Source organism: Erinaceus europaeus, chromosome 20, assembly GCF_950295315.1.
Source record: "Erinaceus europaeus chromosome 20, mEriEur2.1, whole genome shotgun sequence".
Lineage (NCBI taxonomy): Eukaryota > Metazoa > Chordata > Mammalia > Eulipotyphla > Erinaceidae > Erinaceus > Erinaceus europaeus.
Genome location: NC_080181.1, coordinates 14,717,195 through 14,736,627, shown reverse-complemented (window position 1 = coordinate 14,736,627; position 19,433 = coordinate 14,717,195). Strand labels below are relative to the sequence as shown.

The 19,433-nt window shown below is 39.7% G+C and overlaps 2 protein-coding genes across 2 annotated transcripts in view; one reads left to right on the top strand and one right to left on the bottom strand.

Moving 5' to 3' along the window:
- The window catches only part of RPS25 (ribosomal protein S25), a 303,551-nt gene that overhangs the window by 115,373 nt on the left and 168,745 nt on the right, over positions 1-19,433 (bottom strand). The gene's annotated exons all lie outside the window — the stretch shown is intronic.
- The window catches only part of CXCR5 (C-X-C motif chemokine receptor 5), an 88,198-nt gene that overhangs the window by 20,798 nt on the left and 47,967 nt on the right, over positions 1-19,433 (top strand). Inside the window, exons 1-2 of the mRNA XM_060179932.1 lie at positions 9,876-12,682; positions 16,191-16,358. Of these exons, the coding sequence (XP_060035915.1) occupies positions 16,248-16,358 (111 nt within the window). The 5' untranslated portion in view covers positions 9,876-12,682; positions 16,191-16,247. Of the gene's footprint in view, positions 12,683-16,190; positions 16,359-19,433 lie in introns of the transcript that reaches the window.

Here is a 19,433-nt window from a genome sequence, read left to right as displayed (position 1 = left end):
AATGAGAAGAGAAAGAATGGTTCTGATTTGTACGTAGTTTTGTGCAGTTTATAGTCTGACATGTAAAAATGTATTACTATTTCTTTATACACCTATTTAATAGAAAACAAATGCCAATCCCTAAGATATTTCCAGCTCCAAATACCAATAAATTTAGCTAAAAAAAAAAAAAGAAACCTTTATAAGAGCCTGTCCTACTCGTGACATGTTGCTGAACCTCACAGATTCATAAGTTAAAAGGCAACTATCCCTAGCTTTCCACATACCCCACCCTAAGAGGAGGAGGTTGGGAAAGACTGGGGAGAGTAGGTAGGTTTGTGGGAAAAGGTATAACCTAACTATGGTATGCCAGAGAGTAGCTATGAGGAAAAAACAGGGGAACAGTCAGTGGCAACATTTCGGAGGTCCTACTAGAAAATACTAGTCTATTTGTTTATGTTTCCATAGCAACCAAGATACTTTAAAAACAGGAAATATACCAGGTGGAGAAATAAAGAGAACAAATCCCCAAATCATAACATCTTTAAGTGGGCCTTAAGAAACCTGGTTGCACTATTATTAGTGGTATTATCTTTATGAAAATAACTTATTTTTTGATGTAATGATTCTTTCCTGCAAGACATCTATTTAACTAGGAAAGTTAAGAACTTTTTCTGAAAGAAGGAGCCTGTACAGTGGTTTCATTTCTACCCAGTCTTAGAATTCTAAGAGATAGATATAACTCAGGATAGAGAAGCCTGGAATATTCTTTTTTATTTCCCTGTTGTAGCAGGTCAAGATTCACTTCCTCTAGAAAGTTTATACAATCCAGAGAAAAGTTGGTCATAACCGTAATCCTGTTCACATGTTAATATAAATATTATTATATTATATTATTTATATTATAAATATAAATATACCTTTAGCAGGTCAGAATTAGTGGCCTGGGAGGTGAAGAAAGTATTAGTTGCTCAAGCATGATGTCCTGAGTTTGATCAAGACAGAATTTAAAACTGTAATCTACTAGGGAATGATGTCTTTTGGTTTCACCTTCTCTGTCGTCGTTCACACTGCCACTGGAGTGATTTTACATGAACACTAGTAGCATTTTACCACCTACATGATAAGAAGTCAAATTTGTTAACTGTGTTCAGAACCCTCCTGGGTCTTTTAATTTCCGTCTCCTTTATATTATTCATCCCTTTTTTTTTTTTTTGTCATTAATTTACTCTAAAAACCTCAGCTCTCATGCCTGAGACTCTGAGCTCTCAGTCTCTATCCCCAGCACCACCACAGACCAGAGCTGAGCAGTGTTCTGGTCTTTCATTCTGAGTCTTTCTCTCTGTATTTCTTTCCTGTTAAAAATAAAATCAGGGTGGTCCGGGAGGTGGCGCAGTGGATAAAGCACTGGACTCTCAAGCATGAGGTCCTGAGTTCGATCCCCGGCAGCACATGTACCAGAGTGATGTCTGGTTCTTTCTCCTCCTATCTTTTTCATCAATAAATAAATAAACAAAATCTTTAAAAATAAAATAAAATAAAATCAGGGAGTCAGGCGGTAGCGCAGCAGGTTAAGTGCACATGGCACGAAGTACAAGGACCTGCGTGAGGATCCCGGAGCCCCCGGCTCCCCACCTGCAGGGGAGTCGCTTCACAGGCAGTGAAGCAGGTCTGCAGGTGTCTGTCTTTCTCTCCCCTTCACTGTCTTCCCCTTCTCTCTCCATTTCTCTCTACCCTATCCAAAAATGACAACATCAATAACAACAACAATAATAACTACTACAACAACAAAAAACCACAAGGGCAACAAAAGAGAAAATAAATAAAATGTAAAAAATTAAAAAAATTAAAATCAATAGGGAACTGGGCAGTGGGACACCTGGTTGAGCATACTTCTTACAATGTGCAAACACCCAGGTTCAAGCCCTCTGGCCCCACCTACAGGGGGAAGCTTCAAAAGTAGTGAAGAAATGCTGCAGGTGTCTCTCTCTTCCCCTATCTCTCTCTCCTTTCCCTCTTGACTTCTGTTTTTCTCTATCTCTTTTAGTATCTTTATTTATTTATTGGATAAAGACAGCCAGAAATCTAGAGGGGAGGGGGGAGATAGGGAGGGAGAAAGACAGACACCTGCAACGCTGCTTCACCACTTGCAAAGTTTTCCCCCTGCAGGTGGGGGCTGGGGGCTTAATTCCAGGTCCTTGCACACTGTAACAGGTGCCCCACCACACAACTCCAATTTCTGTTTTTCTCTATCCAGTAAATAAAATGAATAGGGTGGAGGTAGATAGCATAATGGTTATGCAAAGAGACTCAAATGCCTGAGGCTCTAAAGTCCCAAGTTCAATCCCCCCGCACCACCATAAGCCAGAGCTGAGCAGTGCTCTAGTAATAATAAAAATAATAATAATTATAAATAAAATATTTTTTAAATAAATTTTTTAAAGAAGCACATCAGTTCATAACCAGTAGAAATGGCTTGTTAGGGAGCAAAGGAGTGTGTGTGTGTGTGTACTGCTCATAATCTAAAAGGATAACATAATGGGAGTTCTGTTGTGACACAATTCTATTTATTTTATTTATAAAATGAAAGTATTGGGAGTCGGGCGGGAGCACTATGGGTTAAGTGCAGATGGCACAAAGCGCAAAGACCAGCGTAAGGATCCCAGTTGGAGCCCCCAGCTCCCCACCCCTTCAGAGAAGTCGCTTCACAAGCGGTGACGAAGGTCTGCAGGTATCTATCTTTCTCTCCCCCTCTCTGTCTTCCCCTCCTCTCTCCATTTCTCTCTGTCCTATCCAACAATGATGACATCAATAATAGCAATAATAATTACAATAATAAAACAACAAGGGTAACAAAAGGGAATAAGTAAATATTTTTTTTAAATGGAAGTATTGACAAGACCATAGGATAAGAGGGGTACAATTCCACACAATTCCCACCACCATAACTTCGTATCCAGTCCCTCCCTTTGATAGCTTTCCTATTCTTTATCCCTCTAGGAGTATGGACCCAGGATCATTATGGGTTGTAGAAGGTGGGACGTCTGGCTTCTGTAATTGCTTCCCTGCTGAACATGGGTGTTGACAGGTCCATCCATATTCCCAGCCTCTCTCTTTCTTTCCCTAGTGGGGTAGGGCTCTGTGTATGTGGGGTTCCAGGACATCTTGGTGGGGTCATCTGCCCAGCAAAGTCAGGTTGGCATCATGATAGTGTCTGGAACCTGGTGACTGAAAAAGAGTTAAGATATAAAGCAGAACAAATTGTTGACTAATCATGAACCTAAAGGAAAGAATATTGCAGATGAAGATTTGAGGTCTCCATTTTGGAAAAAGCTATTAGGTCTATTTTAGGTATATTCCAAGGGGTGCATGACCCTACTAGTTTTTGCCTGAGCTTGACATCTAACATGCAGGTGACCTAAGTTATTGACTTGGGAGATGGTGTCATAGTTGGAAAAGGGACTGACTAGAAAGCTGGATCTGGGAAGAAAGTAGCTCCCCAATATGGGAAAATTATAAAAATATTATTAACTGTAAATGCTATCAATTTGACCTGGGGCCCATACTCAGTACAGGAGCCTATGTAACCTCTGCATCTCTGTAGGACTGAGCTGGTATTCTGTGGTCACAGCTAGGAACATTCCAGCCTGCAGTAAGGTCCCAGGTTCAGTCCCTGCATAATCATAAGCCATAATCATAAGTGAGTGCTCTGGTTAAAAAATAAAATAGAAAGACTTATACCCTCTGAAAAGAAACCAGAGTATATAATTATTTTAAAACAAAAAAGTTCTTTTTTCTTTTATTATTTTATTGGGAGGTTAATAGTTTACAGTATAGTTATTTACACATGGGTACAATTTCTCAGATGCAAAATACTCTCACCCCCAAAATACTAAAAGTTTAAAAAATTGTAAACACTTTGATCTGGGGAGATAGTATAGTGGCTATACAAATACACTTTGATTACTGAGGCTCCAAGATCCCAGGTTCAATCCACAGCACCACCATAAACCAGAGCTGAGCAGTGCTCTGGTTAAGAAACTAAAAGAAAAACAAAACTTCAAACACTTATAGTGCGTGACCCATAGTAAGTGCTCAATAGTCATTATTCTTATTTATTTATTTATAACTTTTTTTATTATCTTTATTTATTGGATAAAGACAGGCAGAAATCAAGGTGGGGGGAAGGAGGGGATAGAGAGGAAGAGAGACAGAGACAGCTGCAGCACTCCTTTCCCCCAGCAGGTGGGGACCGGGGACTCGAACCTGGGTCCTTTCACATTGTAACGTGCTCTCAACCAGGTGTGCCACCACCGGCCCCTCATTATTCCTTTTTAAACCCACTATTACAATTATTATTATTATTATTATTATTATTATTATTATTATTATTTATTATTATTATTATTACTATTGCAGGAGAATTACTCATCCACACTCTTTGCCTGGTATATAGTAGAGTAAGAAATCAATAAATACTTCTGGAATGAACCAATGAATAATAGTTACATGGAAAAATGGAAGTATGATAAAACTCAAAATTGTGTCACACTAGAAACAGTCTCCATGACACTTCAGCTCTAATGGAGGACACACACCAATCTTCCGTGATTGGAAATAGAAACTAACTAGGTGATCTAGCAAGAAGGTAAGCTAAGTTACCCAGGGGACAGAGCTGTCTAGACATTAACTCTTGCGTGGTGCGGGGAGAGAGCACACCTGCTCCATACATGTGTTCAAAGGCTGGGAAACAAGAACATATGCAAATGCTTGTGCATTTGTAGAGTTGAGAACAGGGTACAGGTCATTTAAACCAGGCTTCTGAGTATGTTATCTAGAAAACAAGCCATTCTATACAATTTTCTAAATAATAAAGCGTGCTGCATATATAGAAAAGTATACAGATTCACCCATAGACTTAACACCTAAATAAAATAAATAGGAAATATTGGTTCCTCAGGAGTCTTTGTCAGCCCTCCCTTTTAAAAAATATTTATTTCCTTTTGTTGCCTTATTGTTGTAGTTATTATTGTTGTTGTTACTAATGTCGTTGTTGGTTAGGACAGAGAAATGGAGAGAGGAGGGGAAGACAGAGAAGGGGAGAGAAAGACACCTGCAGACCTGCTTCACCGCCTGTGAAGGGACTCCTCTGCAGATGGGGAGCCGGAGGCTTGAACCGGGGGCTCCAGCCAGGATTTTTATGCCGGTCCTTGCGCTTTGAGTCATGCGCGCTTAACCCACTGTGCTACCGCCTGACTCCCGTGGCCCCTTTAAAAAAATTTTATTTATTTATTTTCCCTTTTGTTGCCCTTGTTGTCTTTTTACTGTTGTTATAGTTATTATTGTTGTTATTGATGTCGTTGTTAGATAGGACAGAGAGAAATGGAGAGGGGAGGGAAAGAGAGAGAGGGGAGAGAAAGATAGACACCTGCAGACCTGCTTCACCGCCTGTGGAGCGACTCCCCTGCAGGTGGGGAGCCAGGGGCTCCAACCGGAATCCTTCTGCCAGTCCTTGCCCTTTGTGCCACATGCGCTTAACCCACTGCACTACCGTCCGGTGGCCCTTTTATCATCAGCCCACATTATCTTTTTGCACACGCATCAGTTTTGCATTCTTTGGAATCTTAAATAAGTAGAACCATATAGTATACCCTTTTTGTTCCTAGCTTCTCTCAGCATTATGTTGGTGAGATTCAGTTGTAATTTGTTCATTGTCATGCTGTATAATATTCTGTTGTATGAAGATATCCTAATTTATTGCTCTACTGCACAAAGGTGTTTTGGTTATTTTTAATATTCAGCTATGACAAACAGTTTTTCTATTGACATTCCAGTAAATGATTTTAGTAAATAAATGTACACAAGGGGGCCAGGTGGTAGTGCAGCGGGTTAAGTGCACATGGCGGAAGCGCTCCCCCTCTCTGTCTTCCCCTCATCTCTAGATTTCTCTCTATCCTATCCAACAACAATGACAGCAATAACATCAATAACAACAACAACTATAAACAACAAGGGCAACAAAAGGAAAAAAAAAAAAGCCCTCCAGGAGCAGTGGATTCGTAGTGCAGGCACCGAGTCCCATCGATAATCCCGGAGGCAAATAAATAAATAAATAAACACAAAAATGTACATTGGGTACATTTCTCTGAATGAAATTGCTGTGTTGTTGTATTTATGATTACAATCAACTTTAATAAATTATTGCAAAGGATTTTCCAAAGTCTTAACATTGCCTCATATTGCTTTCAAGAATTTCCTTTCAGGCTTGAGGATAGCTGACACAATAGGGTACATCCTTGCCATAACCTTGGCCCTATGAGAGGATCATGGCACAGGGAAGCTGAAGCTCCAGTTCTGTGGCATATACCCCCCCCACCCTCTGTCTCTTCTTCTCTCTCCCTGAAATAGAATGAACAAGTTACTTGACAGCAGTGAAATCATGTATGCTTAAGGCCCTGGCACTGCAAGAGAGAGAGAAAAATAAAAAGACCTTTTGTTCACTTTTATTATTTAGTAATGTGTTTTTGCTGAGGACTCTGACCCATATCATTTGCAAACAAAAGTTTTTAAAGTCTATGCTGGGCCAGAGGATTAGAGAGTGAACAACAAAGGCAGGAAGTTGAGGGAGGAGGGGCAACCTGGGTCAGAGTTGGAACTATTTGATCAGCCATTTTTTTAAATATTTATTTCCTTTTGTTGCCCTTGTTTTATTGTTGTAGTTATTATTGTTATCGTTGTTGTTGGATAGGACAGAGAGAAATGGAGAGAGGAGGGGAAGACAGAGAGGGGGAGTGAAAGATAGACACTTGCAGACCTGCTTCACCGCCTGTGAAGTGACTCCCTCTCAGGTGGGGAGCTGGGGGCTTGAACCGGGATCCTTACGGTGGTCCTTGTACTTTGTGCCACCTGCGCTTAACCCACTGTGCTACTGCCCGACCCCCCCTCGATCAGCCATTTTAAATATTCTCTTTTGCGAGCATAGCTTTGGAGTGAAGGAAATAGTCAGTATTAGAGCACTGGACTTGAATGCCTGAAGTTCCAAAGGACCCAAGTTCAGTCCCTTGCTCCAACATATGGCAGCCGAGCAGTGCTTCAGTCTCTCTTGTTCTCATTAAAATAAAATAAAATCGGAGGCCGGGTGGTGGCGCACCTGGTTAAGTGTATTATAATGCACAAGGACCCCAGGTTCGAGCCCCCAGTCCCCAACTGCTGGGGGAAAGCTTTATGAGTGGTGAAGCAGGGCTGCAGGTGTCTCTCTGTCTCTCTCCCTCTCTATCACCCCCTTCCCTCTTGATTTCTGGCTGTCTCTATCCAATAAATAAATATAATTAAAAAAAATTTTTTTAAATAATAAAATCCTGCAAAATGAATATTAAGAGAATAACTTAAGAAAAAAGAGGTAATACTTGGAGATTCTGGTGTTTTTTTTTTTTTAATAAAATGCAATCATTCCTTACATAGTTTAATTTCCCATGACAATTAGTTGGTTCATTATTTCTTTTTTCTTCCTTTTTAAAGAGATTTTTATTTATTTATTAATGAGAAAGATAGGAGGAGGGGCTGGGTGGTGGTGCACCTGGTTGAGCGCATGTATTACAATATTCAAGGACCCATGTTCAAGCCCCTGGTCCCCACCTGCAGTGGGAAAGCTTTGCAAGTGGTGAAGCAGTGCTCAGGTGTCTTTCTGTCTCTCTCTGTCACCCTCTAGATTTCTGGCTGTCTCTGTCCAATAAATAAAAATAATTTAAAAAAAGGAAAAAAAAGATAGGAGGAGGGAAAGAGAGAGAGAAAGAACCAGACATCACTCTGGTACATGTGCTGCCAGGGATCGAACTCAGGACCTCATGCTTGAGAGTCCAATGCTTTAGTCACTGTGCCACCTCCCAGACCACTTATTTTTTTTTAATATTTATTTATTTTTCCCTTTTTGTTGCCCTTGTTGTTTTTTATTGTTGTTGTAGTTATTATTGTTGTTGTTGTTGATACCATTGTTGTTAGATAGGACAGAGAGAAATGGAGAGAGGAGGGGAAGACAGAGAGGGGGAGAGAAAGACAGACACCTGCAGACCTGCTTCACCACTTGTGAAGTGACTCCGCTGCAGGTGGGGATCTGGGGGCTCGAACCAGGATCCTTAGGCTGGTCCTTGCACTTTGCACCACATGTGCTTAACCCGTTGTACTACCGCCTGACTCCCCACTTATCATTTCTTTACATTATGTAACTAAACTGTACGCTTTGGCAGGAAGACCCTTTGTACATTTTTCAACATCTATAGCCCTAGACATGACAGCTGTTCAATAAACATTTGGGTGAGTAAATTAATGAGCAAGTTTCTTAAAATCTTACAGGTAGGTGTCATACAACCTGATAGAGCATTATACAGATATTTGTTATACAGATACTAATCCTGAGTCTCAAAATCAACAACAGGCCCTTTTCTAAGTCTACCCACATACCGTAAGACTGTTTCTGGGGAGTCGGGCAGTAGCGCAGCAGGTTAAGCACAGGTGGCACAAAGTGCAAGGACCAGCCTAAGGATGCTGGTTCAAGCCTCAGGCTCCCCACCTGCAGAGGGAGTCGCTTCACAGGCGGTGAAGCAGGTCTGCAAGTGTCTATTTTTCTCTCCCCCTCTCTGTCTTCCCCTCCTCTCTCCATTTCTCTCTGTCCTATCCAACAACGACGATATCAATAATAACGACAACAATAAAACAAGGGCAACAAAAGGGAATAAATAAATAAATAAATAAATAAATAAATAATTTTTTTAAAAAAAGGACTTTCTGAGCTCTCTTGTAATTATGCATGTAGTGTGGGATTGCCTCACATAACCTTCACAGAGCTCACGGTCAGCAAATAGGGCTGCCAAACGAGTATCGAGTGAAAGAATACATACATACGTGGATTGATTTGGCTATTACTTAACTGTGTCCAGTGTGAACAAGGGGCTCATTTATATAGAAAACCAAATCTAGTCCTCTCCCAAGCTTTATGAGGCATGCCATTATACTCTTCACTAGTAAGGGAAAGGATTTCAGAGAAGTGAAGTGAATTGCCCAAGGTCACAAGTTGTAAATCATAAAGCCTGGGTGTAAACTTAGATCTAATTCAAGAGCTTAGAATTTTACTATGTATGCATAAGTACTTTTAAAATTAAGAAGATGTAGATATCAAAATGGTTATAGAAATATTTTTATTTTTGAGGTCTTCAAGGTCAATCTCAGGCATATCCATATGCCAGAACTGAGCTGTGATCTGATAAAATAATAATACTAATTTAAAATTTGTAATTTTCTTAGCTTTCATACATATGTAGTGTTTCTGCCTCTAATTTCAACTGAGTTAAATACATTTGGTGCCCTCTGTGTATACTGAGAACCTATGTGTAACTTTAGCTAGTAATAAAGTTAATTGACTTTTCCTAACCATTCCTATAGCTTTCTTGGTTAGGAGAAAACTGGACCCTTGATGAAAAATTATTTTAAGACATGTATTCATTTAGGATATATGATATCATTATATTTAGTATACACATGTATCTCCCTTTATAAGAAAGGGATAAAGACAAGAGCACCTGGTCATATGGGATGCAGAGATGGAACCTGAACCTGAGACTTCACACATGTAGGGAGGAATTCACTTTGACGGCTGAACCACCTCCTCAGCCACTGAAAAGTTCTTTTTTGATGATCTTACAGCAGAGAAAAGAAAACACTTGGAGGGCTGGGTTAGATGGCATAATGGTTATACAAAAGGATTCTCATGTCTGAGGCTCCAAAGTCTCCAAAGTCTCAGGTTCAGTCCCCTGTACCACCATAAGCCTGAGATGATCAGTGCTCTGGTAAAAAAAAAAAAGGGGGGGGGGAGGGAAGATGGAAACATAGGGGAAAAAGGGGGGCAAATATATATAAATATAGACAGGTTGTTGTAGAAATAATAGTTAATCCATATCTGCAACCTTAGGAAAACTGCTGTAGCTTCCAATGGAGGGATTGGGGATACAGAACTCTGGTGGTGGGAATGGTACGGAGTTGTGCCCCTGTTATCTTGTAATTTTGTAAATCAATATTAAATCCCTAATAAAATTTTTAAAAAATAGGAAAATTACTTCAAGAAGGAAGCCTGACATTTTTTTTTTCTTCCCCATCAAGACTGCCTTTTCTAGATCCTCAGAATAGTTACAGCGTGAAGACCAAAGAAAGCTGAATAAACTTGAAGATTGTTGGCAGACCTTTACACAGCTGGACTGCAGAGACCATAAACATTGAGTTACACATGATGTGGCTGGTGGGCAGATTGTAGATAGCATAACGGCTATGCAAAGAGACTCTCATGCCTGAGGCTTCAAGTCCCAGGTTCAATCCCGTGCACTACCATAAACCAGAGCTGAGCAGTGCTCTGCTTAAAAAAAAAACAAAACATGCAGATGATGTGGCTGGTGACTCAGTCACAGTTCTGCCCCTTGGGTCTAGGTGCTACTAATTTGTTGGCAACACCACAGGCTGCTGTGACCTGGGCCAGGGTGGAGAAGGGCAGCACATCAGGTGATATGGCCACACTGCAGTATATCAAAGCAGTGTTAAGGGACCCACTGACATGCAGTTCTGCAGGGGAACTACAGGAATCCTAGGGAAAAGGGAGGAGAGAGAGAGAGAGAGATCATTGTTACATGGTTCAAGCTAGGAAGAAAATGCTATTAAATCCTGTTTCCTGGCCCAACTCCTAGCATAGCTAATACTTGGAAGTGTCTAGTTTCCTGGATTGCTTCCTTCTTATTTATTTTTTTTCCCCCTCTCATAGGCAGCTGATGCCTGGGTATTCAGTTTTCTTTTGCCCCTTAGTTTCAGATGGCCAAAAGGCCCACTGTGGCCCCTGCTCATGATTCAGACTGAAATAGTGGCCTGCTTTGCATGCCAGTTCAAGGACTTTTCAGTTCTTGTTTCTTTGAAAAGGCCTTGCCAGGGAAGCAGTATGAAATGTCAGGTTCCGGTCTGGTATTCCCCCCTTACCTTCAACCTTGTAGTTTGACTCTTGTGGAGTTCCCTGTCATCCCAGAATCCCTGCATGTTAATGGACTTGGCTAAATCAGAAATGGCTGCATGATGTAAGATGTCACAACCATCTGAGATCACTTTTTCACTTTACATCACCTCCTATAAACAGATGGAATCCACACTGATGAACCCAACCCATTCCCTCTTAGTATATACTTGTTAGAGGTTCAGAGTTACAGAGAAATTATCAATTTCTTTCTATCTAATAACAAAAGACATCTATCAATTTTTACAGTTATCTGTTATAGAGACTCACAAGTTTGAGGGTTGGCTGGTCCTTATTCATATCTTACCTAGCCCTGTTCTAAGACCCTGAGTTTAGGCTTTCTTTTCCTGTCTTGGGCACAAGGCATGACTCTACATCACATTTTCAATGACCTCCTTGCTCTTAAGTCTTCTAAATACAAGAATACTTAAATTTTTATCAGCCCTCTGGGGCTTAAATTCAAGGTCGTAAGGATGACATTGGGAATTTAAACTTGGAAATTATAAAAGTATGAAAATTCTCAAGACATTAGTACTTTTGCTAGGGCTACCTATGTCAACTTTTATGGCTATTGGAGATGATCAGAGATGGTTAATAAAACTTTCAGAAATAGATTTTTTTTTTTTTTTAGTAAAACTATTCTTTCATCCTTTGCTTTATGAAGAATAGCCACTTTCCAGATATCTGTATATATGCTTAAAATTCTCTATATTCTGAAAGCCCTTTTCTGAATGTTCTGAACAAATGATCCAGGTAAGTTAAGAGTTGAAAATCAAGGATCCAAAGTAATTAGTCAAAATAGATCAAGAACTCTGCTGGAAAAAAAAAGAAAAAAGAACTTGAGCAGCTCATAAAAGGGGAAATAATATCGGGCTAAAAGACACGTGGGAAAATGTTCAGCTTCACTAGCAACAAAAATGCAAATTAAAAAACCAGGTACCTTTTTTTCAACTGTAAAGCATGCAAAAGTGTATATATATATATATATGGAGAGAGAGAGAGAGAGAGAGAGAGAATCTCCAGGGCTGTTGAAGTGTGGTGCATAGGTATTCTCGCATCTGGCTAGTGATACTATAAACTGATATACTCTTAGGGAAACAATCCAATGATGCATGTCAATTATAATCCTGTTAAATTATGCTAAGAAATTTATCCAAAATTTATACAGAAATTCTTCACAAAAGTACAGTATTATTTATAAGACAGAAAAAAATGGAACCAATTTAGTTGTCAAAAATGGGAAACTAGTTAAACAAATTTAATTACATATTCTTAAAGTAAAACATTAGTGCTATGATTAGTAAAGACATTTTGTAAAGTTTCTAGTAATGGGGGAAATGCTTTTACTTCAATGATAAGCAAGAAAAAGCAAATAAAACATTGGATACACATTATACTCTCAGATGTTAAAAACAATATACTAATTTATTAGCAGTGCTTATCTTGGAGTCTTGGAATCACTGGTCATTTTTTTTCTTCCTTGTTCTCTCTCTCTCTCTCTCTCTTTTTTTTGTCATCACTGGGGCTTCACCTCTCCAGGTTGATTTCTTTAGATAAAGTCAGAGAAAGAGAGGAAAGGACACCACAGCACTGAAGCTTCCTCTAGTGTGGTGGGGGCCAGGCTCAAAGCTCTGTCTTGCCAGTAACAGAAAGTGCACTATCCAGGTGAGCTATTTTTTTTAATTGGGGGATTAATGGTTTATAGTCAACAGTAAAATACAGTGATTGGTATATGTGTAACATTTCTCAGTTATCCACATAACACTCTAACTTCCCAGCTAAGTCCTCCTCTGCCATCATTTTCAGGACCTGAATACTCCCAGTCCTTTACTTAGGTGCAATACAACAACAGGTTGCCAGTCCTCTAACTTTTGATAATGATATTATTACCTTTATGATAAAATTCTATTGTAAAATAATAACACAGTGGGCAGGGGTTGATAGCATAATGGTTATGTAAGGGAGATACATGTGTATGCAAACAGACTCATGCCTAAGGCTCCAAAGTCCCAGGTTCAATCCCCTAGACCTCACCATAGGCAGAGCTGAGCAGTGCTCTGGTAAAAAAAAAAAAAAAAAATTAGGGAGCCCGGCGGTGGCGAGGCGCATTAAGCACACATAGCTCGAGGACCGACGTAAGGATCCTGGTTCGAGCCCCTGGCTCCCCACCTGCAAGGAAGTCACTTTACAGGTGTCTGTCTTTCTCTCCCTCTCTCTGTCTTGCCTGCCTCTCTCCATTTCCCTCTGTCCTGTCCAACAACGACGACATCAACAACAATAACTACAATAATAAAACAAGGGCAACAAAAGGGAATAAGTAAATATTTTTTAAAAAACTGATATCTTTATAGTCAGGTGATTTCCACAAGAGTGTTAAGATAATTCAATGGGGAAAATAACTGGGTCTTGGCACCAGTACTATGAATCCACCTCTTCCAGCGGCCTTTTTTCTTTTCCTTTTTTCCATATCTTTGGATAGGACAAGAGTGGGGGAGGTAGGGAGAAAGAGAGGCACCTTCAGACCTGCTTCAAGGCTTCCCCCCAGACCCCCCCCCCCCCAGTCTCCGCTGCAGGTGTGCAGCCAAGGCTCAAACCCGAGTTGTTGCGCTGGTCTTTGTGCTTGGTACTACGTGCGTTTAACAGGGTGTGCCACCAGCCCCTGAAAATAATCTTTTTAATATGTGGTACGGAAACAACTGGATAACTACGTAAAGGAAACTGAATCCCTTTCTTATACCATGCAATTAACTAAATTGGACAACAGGCCTAAACGTAAAGGCTAAAGTTATAAAATTCTTAGAAGAAAACGGGAGCCCCACCTGTAAGGAGGACGTTTCACAAGTGGTGAAGCAGATCTGCAGGTGTCTCTTTCTCTCCCCCTCTCTGTCTTCCCCTCCCCTCTCCATATCTCTCCATCCAATCCAATGAAAAAAATAAATAAAAACGGGAGTAAAGCTTCCTGACCTTAAGTTAGACAAAGCCTTCTTGCATAACCGTTAATGCTGTCTCCCCTACCCCAGACAAAACCTTCTTAAATATGATACCAAAGCATAAATATTAGAAGTATATTTGGACTTCACATAATTTAACATTTTGTGCTTCAAAGCACATGACCAAAAAACTAAAAAGACAGCCCACAGAATGTGAAAACTGTGGTCCAGGAGGTGGCACAGTGGATAAAGCATTAAACTCTCAAGCATGAGGTACTGAGTTCAATCTCTGGCGCACATGTACCAGAATGATGTCTTGTTCTTTAGCTCTCCTATCTTTCTCATAAATAATTTTTTTAATTTTTAAATTATTTTTATTTTTATTTATTTTATTTTTGAGAGAGATGAAGAGAGACACACACACAGAGAAACAACAGAGCACTGCTCAGCTCTGGCTTATGGTGGTGCGGGGGATTGAACCTGGAACTTTCTCATAAATAAATTTTAAAAATCTCTTTAAAAATGTGGAAAACTATTTTAAAAATCTTATGTCTGATAAGGAACTTGTATCCTGAAAGTATAAAGAACTCATATAACTGGGCGAGGGTAGATTGCATAATGGTTATGCAAAGAAACTCTCATGCCGTGGTCCGGGAGGTGGCACAGTGATAAAGCTTTGGACTTTCAAGCATGAGGTCCTGAGTTCAATCCCCGGCAGCACATGTGCCAGAGTGATGTCTGGTTCTTTCTCTCTCCTCTTTGCTCATAAATAAATAAATAAATAAATAAATAAATAAATAAATAAATGTATATATTAAAAAAGAAAGAAAGAAACTCTCATGCCTGAGGCTCTGAAGCCCCAGGATCAGTCCTCCCCACTACTAAGGCAAAGCTGATGATCATTGCTCTGGTTAAATAATAAATAAATAAATAAACTCATACAACTTAGCATTAAAAGTATAAATATTTGGGAGTCCGGCGGTAGCGCAGCGGGTTAAGCGCAGGTGGCGCCAAGCCAAGCCAAGGACCTACGCAAGAATCCCAGTTTGAGCCTCCGGCTCCCCACCTGTAGGTCTTCAGGTGTCTATCTTTATCTTCCCCTCTCTGTCTTCCCCTCCTCTCTCTATCCAACAACGATGACATCAATAACAATAAGAATAACTACAACAATAAAACAACAAGGGAAACAAAAGGGGATAAATAAAGAAAATAATAACTACAACAATAAAACAAGGGTGACAAATGCAGTAAATATATAAGTATTTACAAAAATTAAATATATAGATAATCCAGTTGAGAAATGAGCAAAGATTTAATAGATATTTATATACAAGTGGACACTCTAGATGTACGTGTCTAATAGACACTTGTTCAGTCATTTCCATATGGCTGCTATAACTACATCACCACACATTTAGTGACTTATAACAAAACAAATTTATTATCCTATAGTTCTGGAGGTTAGAAGTTCAACCAGAGGGAGTCTGGTGTTAGCACAGCAGGTTAAGCGCACATGGTACAAAGCGCAAGGACCTGTGTAAAGAGCCCGGTTAGAGCCCTTGGCTCCCCACCTGTAGGGGAGTCACTTCACAGGCAGTGAAGCAGGTCTGCAGGTGTCTGTCTTTCTCTCCCCCTCTCTGTATTCCCCTCCTCTCTCCATTTCTCTCTGTCCTATCCAACAATGACGACATCAATAACCACAACAATGTTAAACAACAAGGGCAACAAAAGGGAAAATTAAAAAAAAAAATTCAATCAGAGTAGAAATAGTGACTGCTCATGAGTACTGGGTTTCTTTTTGGGGTGGTGAAAATCCTTCTAAAATTGACTGTGGTAATGGTTACACAACAGTGACTACACTGAAATATGTAGATCTGTGTTTACTTTAAATGCATTGTAATGTAACTTACATCTCAGTACAACTGTGCACATCCATTTGAGTTGTAAGAGTAGAGAGGAGACAGAAGGGAAAGTTCGAAAAAACACATATTGAGACAGTGTGCTCCTACCATAGGAACAGTTAGAGAGACCCTCCTGAGACTGTAGTTTGAGAAAACCAGCTAAGGACAGTATAATGATGTTGTTTAATTTAGGAGTAATGGATACAGGATTTCACTCAGGAGGGATGAACATGTTTGTTCTAAGATTAGATTTTTATGATCATTGCACAACTATATAAGTATACTTTATTTTTTTAAAGACTTACTTATTTATTTATTTATTTATTTATTTATTTTTACTAGATTGCTGCTCAGCTCTGGCCTTTAGTGGCGCTGGGGATGGAACGGCGATCAGACTGAATGTTGACTCCTTCAGGACTAGCCATGGAGAAAGAATCTTGGTGCATAGTGAGAAGCATGGAAGCGAGGCTACACACAAAGTGGGTCTGGCACAAACAAAACAAAGCCTTGGTGAGAATTTTGTTGTTATTTATACATTGGTTGTTTAATATGGTCAAATGCTTTTTATTCATGGAGATAATCACATGGCTTTTCTCCTTTGTCCTGTGAACAAGTAAATTGTATTCATTGATTTTCAAGTGTCAAGCCAATCTTGTATTCCTAGGGAAAAAGTCATTTGGAATGCTTTATTTTCCTTTTCACACATTGCTGAATTCAATTTGCTAATATTTTATTAAGAGTTAGGCTATCTTAATGGACTAAAGAGAAGATAAGTAAATCTAATTTAAATCTAATTTATTTAATTTGTCCTATAAGACTATTTAGGTATTTTATTTCTGAGTGAGTTGTGGTCACTTGTATCTTTCAAAGAGTACATCCATTTAAGTTATTTATTTATTTTTGATATTTATTTATTTTCCTTTTTGTTGCCCTTGTTTTTTATTGTTGTTGTAGTTGATGTCGTTGTTGTTGGATAGGACAGAGAGAAATAGAGAGATGAGGGGAAGACAGAGAAGAGAGAAAGACACCTGCAGACCTGCTTCCCGCCTGTGAAGGGACTCCCCTGCAGGTGGGGAGCCAGGGCTTGAACCGAAATCCTTACATAGGTCCTTGCGGGAAGAACCAGGATCCTTATGCCAGTCCTTGCATTTCAAGCCACGTGCACTTAACCCAGTGCTCTACCGCCTGACTCAGTATTTATTTTTTAACCAGGGCACTGATCAGTTCTGGCTTATAGTGGTGCAGGGGATTGAACCTGGGACTTTGGAGCCTCAGGAATGAGAGTCACTTTACATAACCACTATGCCCCATTTAAGTTAAATTTTAATGTATAAATTTTTAATATTCGGGAGTTGGGGGTTAGCGCAGTGGTTTAAGGGCATGTGGCACAAAGCGCATGGACCAGCGTAAGGATCTGGGTTCAAGCCTCTGGCTCCCCACCTGCTAGGGAGTCGCTTCACAAGTGGTGAAGCAGGTCTGCAGATATCTTATCTTTCTCTCCCCCTTTCTGTCTTCCCCTCCTCTCTCCATTTTTCTCTGTCCTAACAATGACGACATCAATAACAACAATAATAATAAAGTGGGCAACAAAAGGGAAAATAAATAAATGTAATAATTTTTTAAAAATTTAATATTTAGTGTCTTTTTAAGATTTGTTTATTATTACATGTGAGAAATAGTTTCACATGAAACTAAGGAAAGAGAGAGACAGAGACAGAGATAGAGATCTAGAGAGAAATCAGCCCACCACTCCGGTACATTTGCTGCTGGGGATCAAACTGGGAACCCTAAGCATGAAAGTCCAATGTCCTACCAGTTTTCCCCAGCCACTCTAGTGCCTTTTTAATGTCCATGGGATCTATTAAGAAGTCCACTCTCATTTTTCCCCTAAAACTAAATCTTGTGGCAAGTATCAGTCTTGAAATTTTTGAAGTGATTTCAGCACACTGTAACTGGTAACTATGTTTCTTAAAGATTCCTATACTTCTTTCCCCCTGTATTGCCAACCTTAGAGGATAAGCTCCAGTTTTAGTTAAGACTGCTAGGAAGAAAGACTCCACAAACGACAAATAGCCAGCTCAACATTGATCTGGTGTTAGTCTCTAGATTAGTTTTGTAAGAAAAAACAAAAAACAAAACCGAAAACTATCATATATTCACTAAGAACAACAATTTTGCTTTATTACATAGTTGTAGTCTATAAGTCCCTTGAACAGTTGGGAATGTTTAGGTTAGGGAGGGATAGTTTTGTTTTAAGCCTCATGCTTAAAACAGTTCAGGTAAAGCAAGACTGAGAAATACGTACATTGTCTGAGCTTGTTATGTAGAGAGGGAGATGGTCCAGTACGGAAATAATGAATATGTATGTAATTACAAATTGGGCTATGAAGAATTGAGTGTAAGATGATCACAGTGAGAACTATTTCAGAACTGATGACAGGAAAGAAGATGGTCCAAGGGAAGTCTCTAAAAGGAAGTCCTGTTTAAAGATGAGAAGTTGGCCAGGAAGAGAGAAAGCAAGTTTTCTAAACAGAATGAACAGCGTGGGCAAAGACCTTGAGTCAGGAAAGTATTTGGTGAGTTTGAGGAACTGAAAGGAGGCTCTTGTTGTTGGAAAGTAGTAGGAGAGTGAGATGAGTTGGGACTGGAAAGGTGAAAAGGTCAGAATTATGTAATACTTAAAGGGCATGAGAAAGAAATTGGCTTTTATCCTTTTTAAAGTATTTTATGTATGCATTTGTTGGACAAAGACAGAGAGAAGCTGAGATCAAAGGGGGAAATAGAAAGGGAGAGAGAAAGAGACAGCTCACCCTCAGGTGGGGGCCAGGGACTTGAACCTGGGTCCTTCTGTATGGTAACATTGGCTCAATCGCGTGTGCCACCACCCAGCCACAGCTTTTATTCTAAGATTACCACAAAGTCATGAAAGGAGAATGGGCAGTAATGTACTTTTTTAAAAAAAAGATTTATTTTATTTATTTTGTACAAGATAGGGGGTTTCATGTGTGTATGTTAGAGAGAGAGAGAGAAGCCAGAGCATCACTCTGGTACGTGTGACAGCAGGAGCTTGAACCAGGGACTTCAGGCATTTTAGACCCATGCTCTGCCATCTGAGCTATTACTCAGGTTGCATTTTTTGTTGTATTATGGAGAAAATTAAGCATATATGACAATAGATACAATTATATTATGACCCATCGCATGGGTTCATACCAGTTTTAAAAATTATCAGTCTTCAGAATATTAGAAGAAATAGAAACCCTCAGGAATTCTTGATATTATAAGCTATTTTATATTTTTCTAAAACAATTTATTTATATGGTTTATGTAAAACATAATAGTAAATAATGGATCAGTTTTCTTTTTTTTGCCTCCAGTGTTATTGCTTGGGGTTCGTTGCTGGCACTACAAATCCACTGCTCCTGGGGGCCACTTTTTTCCCATTGGATAAGATAGAGAGAAATTGAGAATAGAGAAGATAGAGAGGGGGAGAGAAAGATAGACACCTGCAGACCTGCTTCACCACCTGTGAGTTGGCCCCCTGTAGGTGGGGAACCGGGGGCTGGAAATGGTATCCTTGTGCGG